At 39.1% G+C, this 17438-nt stretch overlaps 1 protein-coding gene across 3 annotated transcripts in view; it reads right to left on the reverse strand.

The window, feature by feature from the left end:
• LOC148874251 (GroES-like zinc-binding alcohol dehydrogenase family protein) overlaps positions 1 to 17438 on the reverse strand; it is a 44420-nt gene continuing 26982 nt past the window's right edge. For 2 of the 3 annotated variants that reach the window (XM_088960952.1, XM_088960953.1), the window contains exons 7-8: positions 2115 to 2285; positions 1 to 402 (exon numbers count right to left, since the gene is read on the reverse strand). In XM_088960952.1, coding sequence (XP_088817078.1) covers positions 211 to 402; positions 2115 to 2285 — 363 coding nt within the window. In that variant the 3' untranslated portion in view covers positions 1 to 210. Of the gene's footprint in view, positions 403 to 950; positions 1036 to 2114; positions 2286 to 17438 lie in introns of all 3 variants that reach the window. The other variant, XR_016104225.1, reaches the window with a different exon arrangement.

The following is a 17438-nucleotide window of genomic DNA, read 5'->3' on the forward strand; positions in this document are numbered from 1 at the left end:
TTTTACTGCACCGTGCCATCGATTTTTTTTATTACTCCCCATTCGTCGGAAACTCTTTTAGAACATGGAATTGCATCAACTTCCTAAGGATCTGTACTTTTCACAGGAAAGTCCCAACAATTATTAAGAAAGATCAAAGATGGACACAACATCAACCATCTACTTTCACTGGAGAAGCCCCAACCATTAATAAGAAAGATGGACAGAATATTACATAATCTCAACTACAGCTCGTCCAACTATGCCTCCACTGTCAAGATCCTGGTATGCTTTGCCTGCCTCCTCAAATTTGCATTTTCTTGTAACAGCTGCAGTAAGATTGAAGATGCCTGTCTCAGCAAGTTTAACCAACTTGGGAAGATCTTGCCTGGCACGTGCCCCATATGACCCAATGATCTTTACCTGCTCCATTAGATCATTGAAAGGAACATGTCATTTAGCTTATTTCAGAATTTTAATTAAATGGACCACAAGGTAGAATAATCATTATACAACATGCAAAGGAGCTGTAAAAAACTACACTACAACAGAATTTCGTTTATATACAATCAAGGGTAGTGCCAGAAGTTAGTACACACAAATTAAAGACTAGTGCTTTCAAAACCACTTTCATATTTTTATCACCTTTTTTTACATTCCAGTTTTTCAAACTTCAATGGCTGATATTATAGGGACAAAAATCAGAAGCATGACTGGCGATATAACTGACTTCGAATGTGGGGGAAATAATGCTCCTATTAACCCCGAAAACAAATAAATAATGCCTCTCTACCAGACAAATGGTGGAATGCTGCATTTGGTAAGAGTGCAACTGAAGAACCAAAGGAAATTTGCACTCTGGTTCAGTTTTGCAGGTGTTTGGTGTGAGTGCATTTCTTCCACTGTTTTTACATTAAAAATGGGAGAAAATTTCTCACTCAGAATTGGTCACAAATATTCCTAGGACTTACAGTAGGCGATGGCTGTTCCGCACTGGAAAGAAAATATGGATGCCGAAATCCAAGCTCTTCTTGAGAATGACACTTAAATTGGTTCCTACCCAATAAAATGACAAAAGAACACTATAAGATTTGTCATCAAAAACTTAGGACCGGATTTGAACATGAAAATAAGTTTTCACTTGATAATATATTTTTATAATTTTCAATGTAAATTTAGATTTTTAGTTTTGGTTTTGCAATTTGCAATAGGCTTAACATCAAGGACCTATCCTTTGTAAGTTTCAAGGTAAGCTTAGATTTTAGTTTTGGTTCTACAATAGACTTGACCACAATGACTTATTATGGCAAGCTAGATGCCCATTCCCATTTGCATAGAACTGGGCTTAAGCATATAGTGGGCTTGCACATATAAAATTCTCTTATACCCCTATAAAAACCTGGCATGGGCCTATCTCAGCTCAATCCATGTTTCTCCCTATTGTTATTATAAATTTAATAAGATTTTCTGGTTAGCATCTCTTCCAGCTCTCCACAAGGCTTCAAATTACTCCTTAGGCACCTTCAAATAGCCCAAGTTTTATTCATTCTCTCTTTCACTTTCCTCAATGTGAGCCATCTTGATCATTTTTATTTGGGAGAAGTTTGCCTTTTCATGACAAGACCAACTCAAATACCACCCAAATTTAGTCATCCTTCATTATTATCTGGTTTAATCCATTCTATCTTTTCCAAGCCAAATTTCCAATTCCCTAATTCCAAAATTTTAGGATTTCTCTCATAAAGGATGTTTTTTGTATTTTGTACCCAAACTGCTTATAACCTCATACATATCCCTAATCCTCTATTCAAAGTATGAATACAGTTTCATAGAAATATTTTGTTCTTAGGCATACGCTTGGTTTTTACAAATTTCATCCATTGACAGAGAAACCAGTAGATTACTAAATCTGACCTAGAAACCTTTATAGGCCTTTATAGGTCATGTTGCACATCTTAAGTAGCTCCAAGAAACCGTCCTAAACCTGCAGTTCATCTCCTTAACTCCGATTATATTTTCAGACAACATTGTAATTTTTATAAAATTAGCTGGTGAAAACCTTAGTAGCATGAAAACCAAAAACATATAAACAAATAAATAAAATATTAGTAGGTTTTTGCAGATATATGACAGACCTGTCTTCGGACGAGTCGATTTATATCTACCTTCCCTATAGCACCAGATTTTGCCAGCCCAATCATCACAGCTTTTCCCCCATCCCGTACACTCTGTGTGCACTGTGAAAATGTTTGCGGTCTCCCCAGTGCTTCCACAGCGATGTCCACACCCATTCCACCAGTTATTTCCTGTCAAAGAAAGAAATAACTATAAAAAAAGCTCATAACAGATCTTACAATCGCATTTCTCCCAAGGTATAATTGTGTATTTATTATAAAAAAAAAACTCATTTAAAATATCAAAATGATGAGAAAGGTGAAAAATATCTAGTGTAAAAATGAGACATCAAACAAATGTATGGGTGCCTCCCAAGGGTATTATTGTCTTTTGAAATATGTTTAATAGAAAGGAAATGGTTCAGGCAACCCTATTTGATTTCTCGCTTAACATTTTCACTTCTGCCCTCTCTCTTCCTATCATATGTACCATGCAATTTCTTCTCCATTTTCTGAAAAGAGTACATCATGAAAGGTGTCAGAGCATGCAACCATCCTATGCCAACCGAGTATAAGATTGGTATCAGCAGCACTTGGCCATGTAAGCAATCTGACATTCTACACTATTAATTGCGAAACATTTGGTTTTTCTGATAAAGTTTTGAAGGACTTGAAAATTTCTCCAATCCAAAATTCAGGAAAAGCCAGATCTATATTATGTTGATCACTTCCAATGCATTTCTTGTGAAGATCATATTACATTAAAATTTGAATTCTATGGGATCAAATCATGATGGGCTTGGCACTGTATTTATGAAATTTGAACATGTTTCTGCACCTAGTGTCAGAGTAGCATACTCACACATAACAACTAGAACCCCAAAAGATTCTCTGATTTCACCCAAACAATCAGAAAACCTGTACCATCTCTCATAATCCACCATGTGGAGACCTGCTACAATATTTTTATAGATGTTTTCAGAAGTTCAGTTTCCAAAACATCCACATTCAACATGTCGAGAGATTAAATCTATTATCTGTTTCCTTTTTTGTAACACACAATTGGAGCAGTTATAGCAAGAGATTTAGACATTTATTTGTTTCCATTTCTGAGAGAGACTAATTGATAATAGTTTGTTATTATAAGTTTATAACCAATCTCTATTATTATATAAGAAAGTTTAGGAGAATGAGAAGGAACTCTGAACTCAGGTCATTCTGTAGTTCTCTCTTCTTCTTTCTCCTTTTCTACTTCTTGTTTAATATTAGTGGTTCTGCTACAAATGTTCATCAACTTGGTACCACAGCAGACAGCTATTGGTGTTCAAGAATCCAGCTAGTTTCTGATGCGATCACCATTGGCAGCTGACATCAGCAGCCATGCAACCTGTAGGTCAGAAAGAGATAAGCCCGTTTTTTTGGGTAGATAATGATTTTATATTTTTTTAGTACCTGTTTCAAGCTGTTTGCAGAAGATTTCATATTTGTGTGGATTTTTGAGTGGAAAATTGGAAAAATAGAAGATTTTATTTACTGGTTTGTTTTATCAGATCTACCTTTTTTACGGAGTTGGATGCTAGTTTTGGTCCATCTGACATTTTGGGAGAGACCTGAAGTAGTCTCATGTCATTTGAAGACCTGTGAAGTGAATGGTGGTGTGTTCTCTAACCATATTTTCTGCCAAACCTATTTTTTAGCTTTTTTAGGGTTGTGTGAGATTGTTTGTGGGAGATCTGCAAGCTGTGGGCCCATCTCATCCACCAAGCTGCTGTGTAATGAGGACCTTCTGTGATTGCCTCATTTAAAATATTCTTGAGATTGCTCCCTCGAGAGAAGTGAATTGGGCATAATCAGCAATAATTTCTATTGGAGGGCACGGGCAGTTGGTGTACCATACCGAGAAGGAAACTAGACCCCCAACAAATGATCCAGCATACCCAAGAAGGGAGCAGGAAAATTTATCTGTCATGTTATGGCTGATCTGTTCAATGCAGCTCCATATTGCAAGGAATTATATGTTCCTATCTATAGATGAAGATATCAAGCATAGAGTTAGTGCTACCCACTCTCAACATTGGAGCACCACAAGGATCTATCAGTTAAGGAGGGAAGCCAGTAGCATGAGACAAGGGGAGAAGTCTGTCAGTATGTACCTCTCCTCTTTACAGGATTTATGGGGGGAGATAGACCATTTGGAGTCTTTGGAATGGAGGGACCCAATAGGTGTTGATCAGTATCAGAAAGTCACTGAGAAAAACAAAGTATTTGAATTTCTTAGTTACGCTTAATATGGAATTTGACTTTACTAGACAGCATATTTTGAGTGCTGACATCTTAAGCCTTCCCGTAGCTATTCTCGGGTTTAGGGGGAGGACAGTTGGTTGGTAGCCATGGGTTAGATCATTAAGGGAGACCATTTGTCTCTTGCTACTTCTGGATCTAAGCAGAATACTATGGGCAAATATAGTCTAGTTGGGAAGACATAAGAGGCAGCCTATGAGTATTATAAAAAGTCCACACATACAAGAGATCATTGCTAGAAGCTCTATCCTCACTTGAAGCTAGACAATTCAAGACTGCAAAGAAGGGCAAAGCTAATTTTGCCACTAGGCCCACTACATTTAAGACATCCTAATCATCTCATCCTGTTGGTGTACCACATAAAAGATACAGAATTATTGGAAAAGGTCAAGGGTCTTCTTATATTATATGACTGGTATGGCATATGCTAAGTAATCCATTTGGGTTTAATTTTGCTATTCCTAGAACTTTTTTTTTTTTGATCAATGACAAACTTTATTAAGAATTATGAAGCTTTAGGTACAAAAAAGGGGGAGATAAAGAATCTTATCTCCCCATCAGAAAATTACAATGAAAGAAGATTAAAAATTAGCCCAAAAAATAGCCTCCCTATTCACCCCTTGCTTGGCCAACCCATCTGCAAAAGAATTAACAGTCCTTTTCACCCAGCTGTATTGTATCTCAATGCCTCTACATAGCCATAAAAATTTTTTCTTTTCATTATTGTAACTCCACAAGCCACTGTCCTCTTTCTTCAACCAGCTAATCACCGCCTTTGAATCACCTTCCAAAATCAGCCGACTGATATTTAGTTCCCTTGCTCTTTGAACCCCTTCCAAAGCTGCAAGGATCTCAGCCCTAATAGAATATCCTCCAATAGGGCCAGAGAACAGAGCAAGAACAATCCCTTCCTCATTCCTGAAAACTCCCCCGATCCCAGAGGGCCCTGGATTCCTTATGCTACTGCCATCAAAATTCACTTTTATAAATCCGGAGGGAGGAGGGGACCACAAGGGACTAAGAGTCCTCTTACACAGAGTAGAGGTTGCTATCTCTTTCCAGTTTCTTAACAGGTCTGCAATAGGAAAGTCTGAGAACAGCTCCATAGTTTTTAGCCAATTGGCAGCCCTTAAAAGTATTAGGTTTAATAGTTCTTCCGGGGATCTTTCCTTTTCCGAAAATATTTGAGAGTTTCTTTCCTCCCATAGTGACCAACACACGGCTGTCCTAATACTCCACATCATCTTCCCCCACTTCTTAGGCCATCTGAAAAACGAAAGGGAGAACAAACCTTGGACACTCTCAGGAGGGTTCCAAGTACACCCAAAGCGAGAAAGTACCCACTCCCAAACAGTTTTAGTAACCTTACAAGAGACCAAAAGGTGGTAACCGGATTCCCCATCATCTTTATGGAGAGAGCATCTATTAGGAAGAAAACAAGAATTGGGTCTCTTTTTCTGAAGTAGATCATTTTTATTTATTCCTTCAAGGAAAATTTCCCAACAATAAAATCCAACCCGAGGAGGAATGGGCTTGCTCCAAAATTCCTTAATCAGAAAGGACACACCAAAAGGGACAGATGACTGAGTTAAGGTTTCAAAAAACGAAGCACAATAGAAGGTTCCTGAAGTAGAAGGGATCCAAATTCTGGTGTCTTCCCTATTAGGATCAAGGAAGATATTCTCAAGGATGGCTAATAAAGGTAAGAGGTCGTCCAAGTCTGTATCCCTAATTGCCCTTCGCATCCTCCTATCTCCTTGGCTGCAAGAGAATATTTCTTATTCTATCTGATATTGCTTAGACACGTTGGACTGTTGATAAACTTTTTCTAAATACATGTACATCTCATATGCTGTTTTCATTCTCCTCATAGGTACGGATATATGATAGTCAATAGAACTCAAAATCCAAGAAACAAGTTTACCATTGTCCAACTTCCATTGTTGTAAAGCTTTGGCCTCGGTCTCAGCTGGTTTGGTGACCGTTCCATTCAGATATCCTTCTAAACCCTTTCCCTCAACATAAAATTCGAAGTGGAACTTCCACATCCCATAGTTCTGTCCATTCATCTTTACAGGGACGATGTCACCTCTGTCTGAAGCCATTACAGCAAGACAATAGCACAAATAGGGTTCGGCTGAAACTTAAAGAAACTAATTTGAAGTAAAACTTGATCCAAAGACAAGTGAAATAAGTTGTAATCAATCCAAGAGAGTCAAAAAACTGAGATAGAAAGCCCTTACTTTCACCAAAGATTGTTCAAGATCCAAAACAAGGAAACATTGAACACAGTCCAGAAAAGAAAAGTCTGGGCACAGCAGCCAAGAAGAAGAGTCCAGATCTCTCTCAAAACTTCACAGATCTCTGTAAAAATTTCATTTTTATTTATTCCTTCAAGGAAAATTTCCCAACAAAAAAATCCAACCCGAGGAGGAATGGGCTTGCTCCAAAATTCCTTAATCAGAAAGGACACACCAAAAGGGACAGATGACTGAGTTAAGGTTTCAAAAAACGAAGCACAATAGAAGGTTCCCGAAGTAGAAGGGATCCAAATTCTGGTGTCTTCCCTATTAGGATCAAGGAAGATATTCTCAAGGATGGCTAATAAAGGTAAGAGGCCGTCCAAGTCTGTATCCCTAATTGCCCTTCGCATCCTCCTATCTCCTTGGCTACAAGAGAATATTTCTTATTCTATCTGATATTGCTTAGACACGTTGGACTGTTGATAAACTTTTTCTAAATACATGTACATCTCATATGATGTTTTCATTCTCCTCATAGGTACGGATATATGATAGTCAATAGAACTCAAAATCCAAGAAACAAGTTTACCATTGTCCAACTTCCATTGTTGTAAAGCTTTGGCCTCGGTTTCAGCTGGTTTGGTGACCGTTCCATTCAGATATCCTTCTAAACCCTTTCCCTCAACATAAAATTCGAAGTGGAACTTCCACATCCCATAGTTCTGTCCATTCATCTTTACAGGGACGATGTCACCTCTGTCTGAAGCCATTACAGCAAGACAATAGCACAAATAGGGTTCGGCTGAAACTTAAAGAAACTAATTTGAAGTAAAACTTGATCCAAAGACAAGTGAAATAAGTTGTAATCAATCCAAGAGAGTCAAAAAACTGAGATAGAAAGCCCTTACTTTCACCAATGATTGTTCAAGATCCAAAACAAGGAAACATTGAACACATAGTCCAGAAAAGAAAAGTCTGGGCACAGCAGCCAAGAAGAAGAGTCCAGATCTCTCTCAAAACTTCACAGATCTCTGTAAAAATTTCAGCATATGTTGAGAAGGGCTAGGCGACAATTCCTTTCAATTCTTGCTGCAAACGGAGATCAAACGAGAGAGATCCAATAAAATCTCTCTCTAGGTGCACAGAAAATAGAAGAGAAGTTCCTGGATAGATCAAAACAATCTAGGACTACTCGGCAGAGCTATAGGTTTTCAATAGATCACGAAGGCAAGATGGATCAGAGACAAGGAAGATTAAAGAGAAACCCGCTCTGGTACCATGTGAACAGAATCAGATCTAGAAGAAACCAGATCTAGGGGTGTCAAGAATAGTCAACCCCCACCCCAAAGAGCCTTTTTTATATTAAAGAGATAAAAAGTATGTACAGTCACAAGAATGCCCTTACAGTGCTGAAAGATAAAAAGAACAAATAAAACAATAATAACTATGATACTGTACAACAAGGACTACTTTAATAATGTACATCAAGATATATCTTCACAAAAGGAAGCCCTAAAACCTTAATACGAAAGACTTCTGTGTGGTCTATGCGATATGGGCTTGGAGTCCACTGCTAATTACCATTACACCTTTGGTGGTCTGAAAAGAAAGAGCATAAATCTCTATTATGATTCGTCCTGCCCTTGAGTTCTGTTAGTCTGATAACAGCCAAGAAGAGAGAAGAAGAAAGAAGAAAGAGAGAGAGAAAGGAGGAGAAAAGGAGAGAAGAAAAGTCTGGTTTGAATGAGAGAAAATTACCTCTCCCATTCGGCTAGATATGTTTTATATTACTAACATAATGGAAAAGACACATGTGCCCTTACATAAGTGAGGGACACTAGTTCTAATATAATAGTATAGATCAGCAACCTCAACATAAGTATAAAGACAGAAATACCCCTACATACTCGACACTAACACTCCCCCTCAAGCTGGTGAGTATATATCATATAATCCCAGCTTGTTACATATGTAGTCCACTCTTCGCCGACTCAACCCTTTAGTAAATAAGTCTACTCACTGGTTCCCTGTGTTAACTTATGCAGTGTATCACTCCATTCAGCACCTTCTCTCTCACAAAGTGACAGTCAACCTCTATGTGCTTGGTTCTTTCATGAAACACCGGATTAGAAGAAATATGAACTGTAGCCTGATTGTCACAGTAGAGCTTCATTGGAGTGTTAACATTGTATCCCATCTCCTGTAGAAGGTTCCTTAGCCACACTAATTCATAAGTAGTATGTGCCATAGCTCTATATTCTACCTCTGCACTACTTCTCGCCACGACTGTCTGCTTCTTACTTTTCCATGTCACCAGATTACCCCCAAGAAAAGTGCAATAGCCTATAGTAGATCTCCTATCAGACATAGAACCGGCCCAATCAGCATCAGTATATCCTTTTATTTCAAGTTTTCCACCACTTTTGTATATCAAACCATGACCAGGAGCACCTTTTAAATACCTCACAATTCTTAGAACCACATCCCAATGAGGAACCAGAGGTTTCTGCATAAACTGACTTAACACACTAACCGCAAATGAAATATCTGGTCGAGTAATGGTTTGGTAGTTCAGTTTACCTACAAGTCGTCGGTATCTGCCAGGGTCTTCAAACACTTCACCCATATCACTGCCCAGCTTAGTATTTGTTTCCATAGGTGCTTCAGCTGGTTTAGCACCTAACAAACTTGTTTCCTCCAACAAATCAAGCACATATTTCCTCTGACACAAATTAATACCATGCTTAGACCTTGCTACTTCTATCCCCAAGAAATATTTCAATTTTCCAAGGTCCTTTGTTTGAAAATGTTCCTGTAGAAAAGTTTTCAACCTGTCAATGCCCATTTTATCATTCCTAATAATAACAATATCATCTACATACACCACCAATAGGATTTTTCCTGTTTGAGAGTCATGACTAAAGACTAAATTATCAACTTGGCACTGTTTCATACCAAACTTCTTTACCACCTCACTGAACCTACCAAACCATGCTCGAGGAGACTGTTTAAGCCCATAAATAGCCTTCTTTAGTCTACATACCTTACCATCCTCCCCCTGAGCAACAAACCCCAATGGTTGCTCCATATAAGAAAGCATTCTTGATATCAAGCTGATAGAGGGGCCAATCATACATAGCAACAAGAGAGATCACAACACGAACCGAACTTATCTTAGCAACTGGGGAGAATGTCTCTGTGCAGTCACTACCATAGGTTTGGGAGTACCCTTTTGCAACCAATCTAGCTTTCAATCGCTCTACATTACCATTAGGTAAATACTTAACAGTATAAACTCACTTACAACCGACAACCTGCTTCCTAGGAGAAAGAGTGGTGAGGTCACAAGTATGATTATGAGTTAGAGCTGAGAGTTCTTCCATTGCATGGCACCATCTTAGAGAGGCAAGGGCTTCCTGGACATCCTTAGAGACAACAACTGAGGATAACAAAGAGATAACCAGGCGATGGGAAGCGGAAAGGTGAGTGAGTGAAACAAAATTAGAAATATGATGAAAGGTACAAGTGCATTAATCTTTCTGCAAGGCAATGGGAAGATCAAGATCAGATACTGGGTTTGGGGCTGGTGTGGAGACAACTATCGGATTTGTCGACGTTGATGGAGCTAGAGGAGCAACCAGTACATGTGGGCGATGTGTATACACTTGACGGATAGGTGGTTCAATAGGTGGTGACACTAAAGGCAAGGACTTGGTCACAGCTGAAACAAGAGGAACAAAATCTGCAACTGAAAGTGGAAGAGGAGGAGGTGATGTGGAGGAAGAAACATCACCAGACCCCAAGAAAAACGAAGTAGACTCAAAGAAGGTAACATCAGCACACACAAAGGAACGTCGAGAACTAGGATGATAGCACTTATACCCTTTTTGGTTCCGGGAATAGCCAAGGAAGATGCACTTAATGGATCGTGCATCTAACTTGTCCTTCCCGAGGCCTAGATTATGGACAAATCAGACACACTCAAAAACCCGAGGAGAAAGAGGAAATAGAGACAAGGTGGGAAACAAGGTAATGAATGGGGAATGACCATCAAGGATAGATGTGGGCATTTGATTAATCAAGAAGCAAGAAGTAAGCACTGCATCACTCCAAAAGGGTTTGGAAACATTCATGTGATGCATGGCGGATCGAGCTATTTCCAAAAGATGACGATTCTTTCTCTTAGCACCCCATTTTGTTGTGGGGTGTAGGTACATGAAGTCAGATGTATAATGCCATGTTGGTCCAAGTATTCTTGAAATGATGAAGAGAAGTATTCACGGCCATTATCAGAACGAAAAATTTTAATGTAAACACCAAATTGGTTACGAATCTCAGCATAAATATTATGGAAGATGGTAAACAATTCACTCATTTCTTTCATTAAATAGAGCCACGTCATCCTTGAATAATCATCAACAAAAATGACAAAATATCTATATCCATTGTATGACCACTTTATAAGGACCCCAAACATTTGAATGAACCAAATAAAAAGGAGTCGACACACGATTATCAACCCTAGGACTAAAGGGAACACAATGATGTTTCCCCAACTGACATGACTCAATCTAAAACAGAAAGTTGACTCAACGAAGGAACCAAAGCCTTCAAAACTTTCAGCGAAGGATGACCAAACTGACAGTGCCACTAGAGAGGAGAGAGCGATGACTGGAGAGCTGTTGATATTCTTCCACCACCATCAAGATAATACAATCTACCAGTTTCATGCCCTCCACCAATCTTCATCCCCGTCTTGAGATCCTGAAAAACACACAATGAAGGGTAAACAGTAATAGAGCAATCGAGTGACTTGGTCAACTTACTAACAAACATAAGGTTAAACGGAAATTTAGAGACATACAAAACTGTGGGTAAAGATAAGGGGGTCATGTTAACATTGCCAACACCACAAATGGAGGTTGTGGAACCATTAGCGAGGGTAATAGATTGTGATGTTGAGCAATGAGAGAGGGAAGAAAACACACCTAAAGTTCCAGTCATGTGATCAGAGGCTCCAGATTCAATAATCCAGGGATTGGGTGTGGGTGCCAAACAAGCCATACCTGAGTGTGAGAGAGTAGTCGTGTTCTGCTGAGATGTGGATTGGACAAACCTCTTATACTTACCATGGGAAACACTCACCATCTCCTTCCCGAGAACATCTTTGGATGTAGGAGATCTGATCAACTGAACGACTCTCATGTCTAAAATTGGTGTCACTAGTCATGGCATGATTGGCTCAAGTTTAGGGTGGACCATGCAAGTCATAGCAATAATTAATGGTATGTCCATCCATACCACAATGAGTACACCTCGGACCCGAACAACGTCCTTTGCCACAGGCTCCCCCTAAATCTCTACCTCCAATACGACCACCACCACGGTTATATGTAGGTCCACCACCACCACTTTGGCCATATACCGAACCACTGCTACCACTACGGCTGGACTAAGCTCCCCAAGCTCCACCTCTAACACCACGGCCCCTTGATACTACAAAGGTTGATCTATCATAAACATTTAGAGTTCTCAGTAGATCCAACGAAAATCCTCCGAAGTTGAGCAAACACCTCTTCTAAGGGAGAGCTAACCCGCCTAGTATCTGAGCCCGCACTGGTTCATGCTCAGATTTCAGCCCCACCAAAAATCAAGTCACATCAAGTTGTTCTCCCTGTTGTTGCTGAATTTTGACACCAGAAGTGAGTGGGTGATAAACATTCAACTCATTACGAATGTTTCTCATACTAGCAAAGTACTCCTCAAGACTTCGATTGCCCTGTTGCAGATTAAAGTATTCCTGATACAGCTGATATACTCTAGTTGTATTGTCTTGACCGGAATAAAATTTCTTAGCATGGTCCCACACATCTTTGGCAGTGTCAAGAAACATGAAATTTACACTAATCTTGGGTTCCATACTATTCCATTACCACGTGATAATCTGTGCATCCTCTTGTTCCCAGTCATCATACTCATGAGAATCAGTGGAGGGTTTTTCCTCCCTTATGTGTTTCACCTTCTTCTTTGCCTTCAAAAAAAACTTCTACAAATTTAGCCCAAGGTACATGATTCTCTCCATTCAGTTTAATGGAGGTCACTTGAACATTCAGGTAGTCAATGGGTATCATCACATTAGATTTTCTATCACTGCTATCTCCCATTGTTGAATTCTGTTATTACTGAATTCAGCACACTGCACACTAAACCACACCACACACTGATCACACTAGCTTCAGCACTTGTTATTGCTAAAGATTGCACTCTTTACACCACAAACCCTACCCCACGACTACTTGAAATCTCACCACACTATATGAGGATCACTCCCCCTTTGAATCACACTAAAAACAGCATAAACCCTAGCACACTACAGTCTGAAATCCCACCATACGATCTGAAACATACTTCTTATTTGATTCATAACAAAAATATGCATAGAAATCTCTTAACTCATCACCCGAAAATCAAACCACACAAAAAAATCAGACCACACAAGACACCCACTGCACCACACGAATCAGCCCTCTTCTCTTCATCGATTAGGGGAGGGCTTCTTATAAACCATAGCAACCGACCACGAACAGCACAACTGGAGGCATAGAGACCTCCAAGGGAAGAGGGTGACCACTCCTTTCCAGCCCTTTCCCTTATCTCCAATTGATGGCAGAGAAATCAAGAGAAAGCCCTAGACTGGGTGCGCAGAAAACAGAAATCTGGCAGATTCAAGTTGTTTAGTTGTGCTCTGATACCATATTATGATTCGACCTACCCTTGAGTTATGTTAGTCTGATAACAGCCAAGAAGAGAGCAGAAGAAAGAAGAAAGAAAGAGAGAGAAAGGAGAGAATAATAGTTTGGTTCGAATGAGAGAAAATTACCTCTCCCATTCGACCAGATATGTTTTATATTACTAACATAATGGAAAAAGCACATGTGCCCTTACTTAAGTGTGCGACACTAGTTCTAATATAATATTACAGATCAGCAACCTCAACATAAGTATAAAGACAGAAATACCCCTACATACTCGACACTAACAATCTCCTCTACCATCTTACCCACTTCTAACAGAGCCTTGTCTGCCCGGAAGGGTCGCAAATTGAAGGGACCTTCAAACTTCAATTTATGTTTCAATTCTCTACCATCAAGCTCCATTTGGATACCTTCTTGTTTGCATAGACTACATACATTTTACTCCAATCCTTGCCATTCCCATCTTTCTCCTTTGCCCGACCTATCTTTGATTGGATTGCCTCACCGTGGCTGGCTTGGGTTTTCCTTGCTTGCTCCTTGTTTCTCCACAAGAAATCCTGCAACTCTTCCACAAACATGGTCCAACCTTTGCTCTGGTTTTCGAAGGGGATACGTATCATTTGTTTTCTGCTCAGTCCAAACCACTTTGTGACTGTGATGAACCACCCTTTCCTATTAAGCAGTTGTTTTGCTTCAAAAACCTTTCGGTTGTCAAGGCGACAAGGCGACCTTGGAGGCTCGCCTTGCCCAGTCGCCTAGCAGTTTTGTGCACTGGGTTATAAAATACTTTTATATTTTTAATTTTTTGACATTATAATTATAAAATAGACATTATTAAACTAGAATATTCATTTTATGCGTTTATATATTAATTTCCTTTTATTATTTTCATATTTTCTTAGGGTTTAATCAATGCAACATTGCTAACTAATGTATTGAACCCATGGTTCACAGTATTGATACACCTCTGTGTATTGGTAGAGGTGTTTCAGTACTTATAACGATACTCCCCCTGTTTTTTTTATTTCTTTGGTTTTCAATATCATTTTTAAATATATATATTATTTAAAAAATGGGTCCCCAAAAAACACTTGTAAACAGGTATCGAGACCCCAAAGATACAATACAATACACCCGATACGGGGCGTATCGTATCGAAATTTTGATCCTTGATTGAACCCTCAAAATTTTCAAAACCTAAACCAATAAGCAAAGGAAGAACTTAAAATTTTGTCTAATCAACACATTTTCTTCTTCCATGTCTTCTTCTTCTTCCACCTTTTCTTTTCTTCTTTCCTATAACAAAAGTAGGGGTTCAGCCCCTATATTTTTTGAATTTTCTTTACTTTGTTCTTTTTCTTCTCATAAAATGTTGATTTTCTAGACTTAAACATGAAACTAATACTATGGCTACATCCAAGAAACCTTTTAACCATACAACCACATCCTTCGGTAGGTACATGGAAGCTCTTTTCTCTTCTCTGATCCTCCTTGACTTCACTCCTTGAACTTAAAAAATCTTGCTTCAACGGAAACTTCCTTTCTCCATCTCCCCATTGATTCGAAGCTTCCTGTCTCCATTGTCTTTCTTTATCAGCTTCGATTGTTCTCTAAGTTTCAAACCATGCACACCTTTCTGGTAGCACACCAAAATTTTCCCACATGAAAAAACTCATGATGGGATGAATTAGTAATCAACAAATTTATAGGAAGTTGAGGGACATTCAACACACTATTCAGGTTGAGGCCATGGGGAAGGGATATTGATCATTGGCCTGCAATGGAGGAGAATGATCCATCTACAAGCCTCACTTTATCCCTTTCTGACAAAAGGCTATAAGTCTAAAACAACTTCGGCTTACCAGTCATGTGGTTATAGGCCCTTGAGTCAATGATCCAAGGGGAGTCAATGGTAGTGGTGGCATGGAATGCACAGGCCGCATTACTTGATGTAGACGCAAATGAAGTAGGAGTACCAGTAACTGAATTATCCATCTGTCACAAAGCCCTACCATATGACTCCAAGTGATTTCTGAAGGAATTCATGATATCTTCCTTGGGGTTAGAACTAGTGAAGTGGTCCCAAGTAGTACCAACAAACTATCTTGGGTTACCACATTTGTTGCATTATGTGTTGTATTCGACTTCTTCTGACCTTGCACTTTACCCTGTTCTTGGTTCTACGCTGCCCACTTGGACTTCCCATGAATCTCCCAACATGTCTCACGTGTATGTCTTGAGCGCCGACAATGGGTACAAAACAACTTGTCTTTATCATCAGCCTTCTTGGAGTCACTTTTCTTTCCCATACTGTTACCACCCATTGCGGAAAATGCTACTTGTTGCTCCCCCTTAGTTGTAACCATTACACTCTGCCTACTTAGATTAAACAAGGTCATACACCTCTTGAACTGAAGGTAACTCTTTACTCCCTAAGATCTGAACTCTCAAAGGTTCATAAGCAGGGTTTAGTCCCAATAAGAATGCAAAAACCCGCTGCTGAGAAATCAACTTCTTTTAGGCCTTGGCATCATCTTCATGTTTCCATTTTATAGCCTAATAGTGATCCAAATCTTTCCATACCGAAGTAAGGGCTGAATAATGGGCGGACAAACTACGATTCCCTTGTTTACATGTTAAAGATTCAGCTTGTACCTGGTAAATCTTGGCATAATGCCTTTGCTCAGAATAGGTGGTTTTGGCCTATTCCCAAATCTCACTAGTAGTGTCTACCCACATAAAGTTCTTCACATCAGGTTCCATGGCTGCAAGGAGCCAAGACATCAAATTGATACAGAACCAAATTGATGGCTAAGCAATTCAACCATTCAAATCAAATTGATAAACCTATGAAGTCTTCACCTTACCAAAACCCTTTTTTGTACCTAAGCTTACCACTGATTTAATTCTTGTTGAAGCTAGTTGATAATGGTAATGTTGTTTCATTTTTTCATGATGGTTATTTAATACAGAACCAACACACTAGAGTAGTGAAGGGGAAGGGGCATAGGCTGGAGCAGTTGTTTGCCTTGGAATTTGGACATTCACTAACTTTATCTTCTTCTTGTTTGCTCTCTACTACTTTGAATTCTGAAATTATTTGTAGAAAAAAATGTGGCATCTTTGGCACAAGTGCGTAGGACATCCTTTTGCTAATAAACTCGACCTTTTGTTTCAATCTGGGTGTTTGACTTCTAAGTATATTTCTTTCAATAATATTGAGGGTGGGCCTTGGCACTATGGTTTGGGTTGCTCCATTGCAACCTTGGTGACTGGGGTTCAAATCTTTGGAACAACCTCTCTGTATGTGCAAGGGTAAGGCTGCATACATCTGTCCCTCCCTCCCAAGACCCCCACATTGGTGAGCACCTCATGCATTGGGTTGCACTTTAATATTGATAATCTTGCATCTCTTATTATTTGAAAAAAAAAGTCATGTGTGTCCTTTTCCTTCTAATTCTGAGCACAATACTATTCCTTTTATTTATTGGCAATGGATATAAATACTTCATTTTATTTATTGATGATTGTATCAAATACACATGGGTATATTTTTTGAGAAAGAACTAAGTCTTCCCTACATTTAAATTGTTTATTGTCATGGTGAAAACCCAATTTAATGCTTCGATGAGAGTTTTGCATTTTGATTCAGGGGGAGATCTTGCCCTAGTACCCTGCAATAGAATGGGGTGGTAGAGCACAAGCATGAACATATACCAAGTGTAATGTGAGAACCCTTGTTTTTGACTCCCATGCACCTAGTTCCTTTTCGGTGGAGGTGGATAGCAATGTTGTGCTTCTTATTAACTTGCTCCCTCTTATGTGTTACAAAATTCTTCCCATATGAATGTTTGTTTCATCGTCCTCCTTGCTTCTCTAAGTTTCATGTGTTTGGATGTGTTTGTTTTGTTCATCTCCCTCCTTACAAATGCACAAAGCATTCACCACAAGCGACTATGTGTACTTTTGTGGGGTATAGCCCTAATTACAAGGGTTTTCTTCGTTATGATCCCAAACTCTATCAAGTTTGTGTCTCTCTGAATGTT

Source organism: Nelumbo lutea, chromosome 1 (genome assembly GCF_056320005.1).
Source record: "Nelumbo lutea isolate HS-2025 chromosome 1, American lotus-T2T, whole genome shotgun sequence".
Taxonomy (NCBI): domain Eukaryota; kingdom Viridiplantae; phylum Streptophyta; class Magnoliopsida; order Proteales; family Nelumbonaceae; genus Nelumbo; species Nelumbo lutea.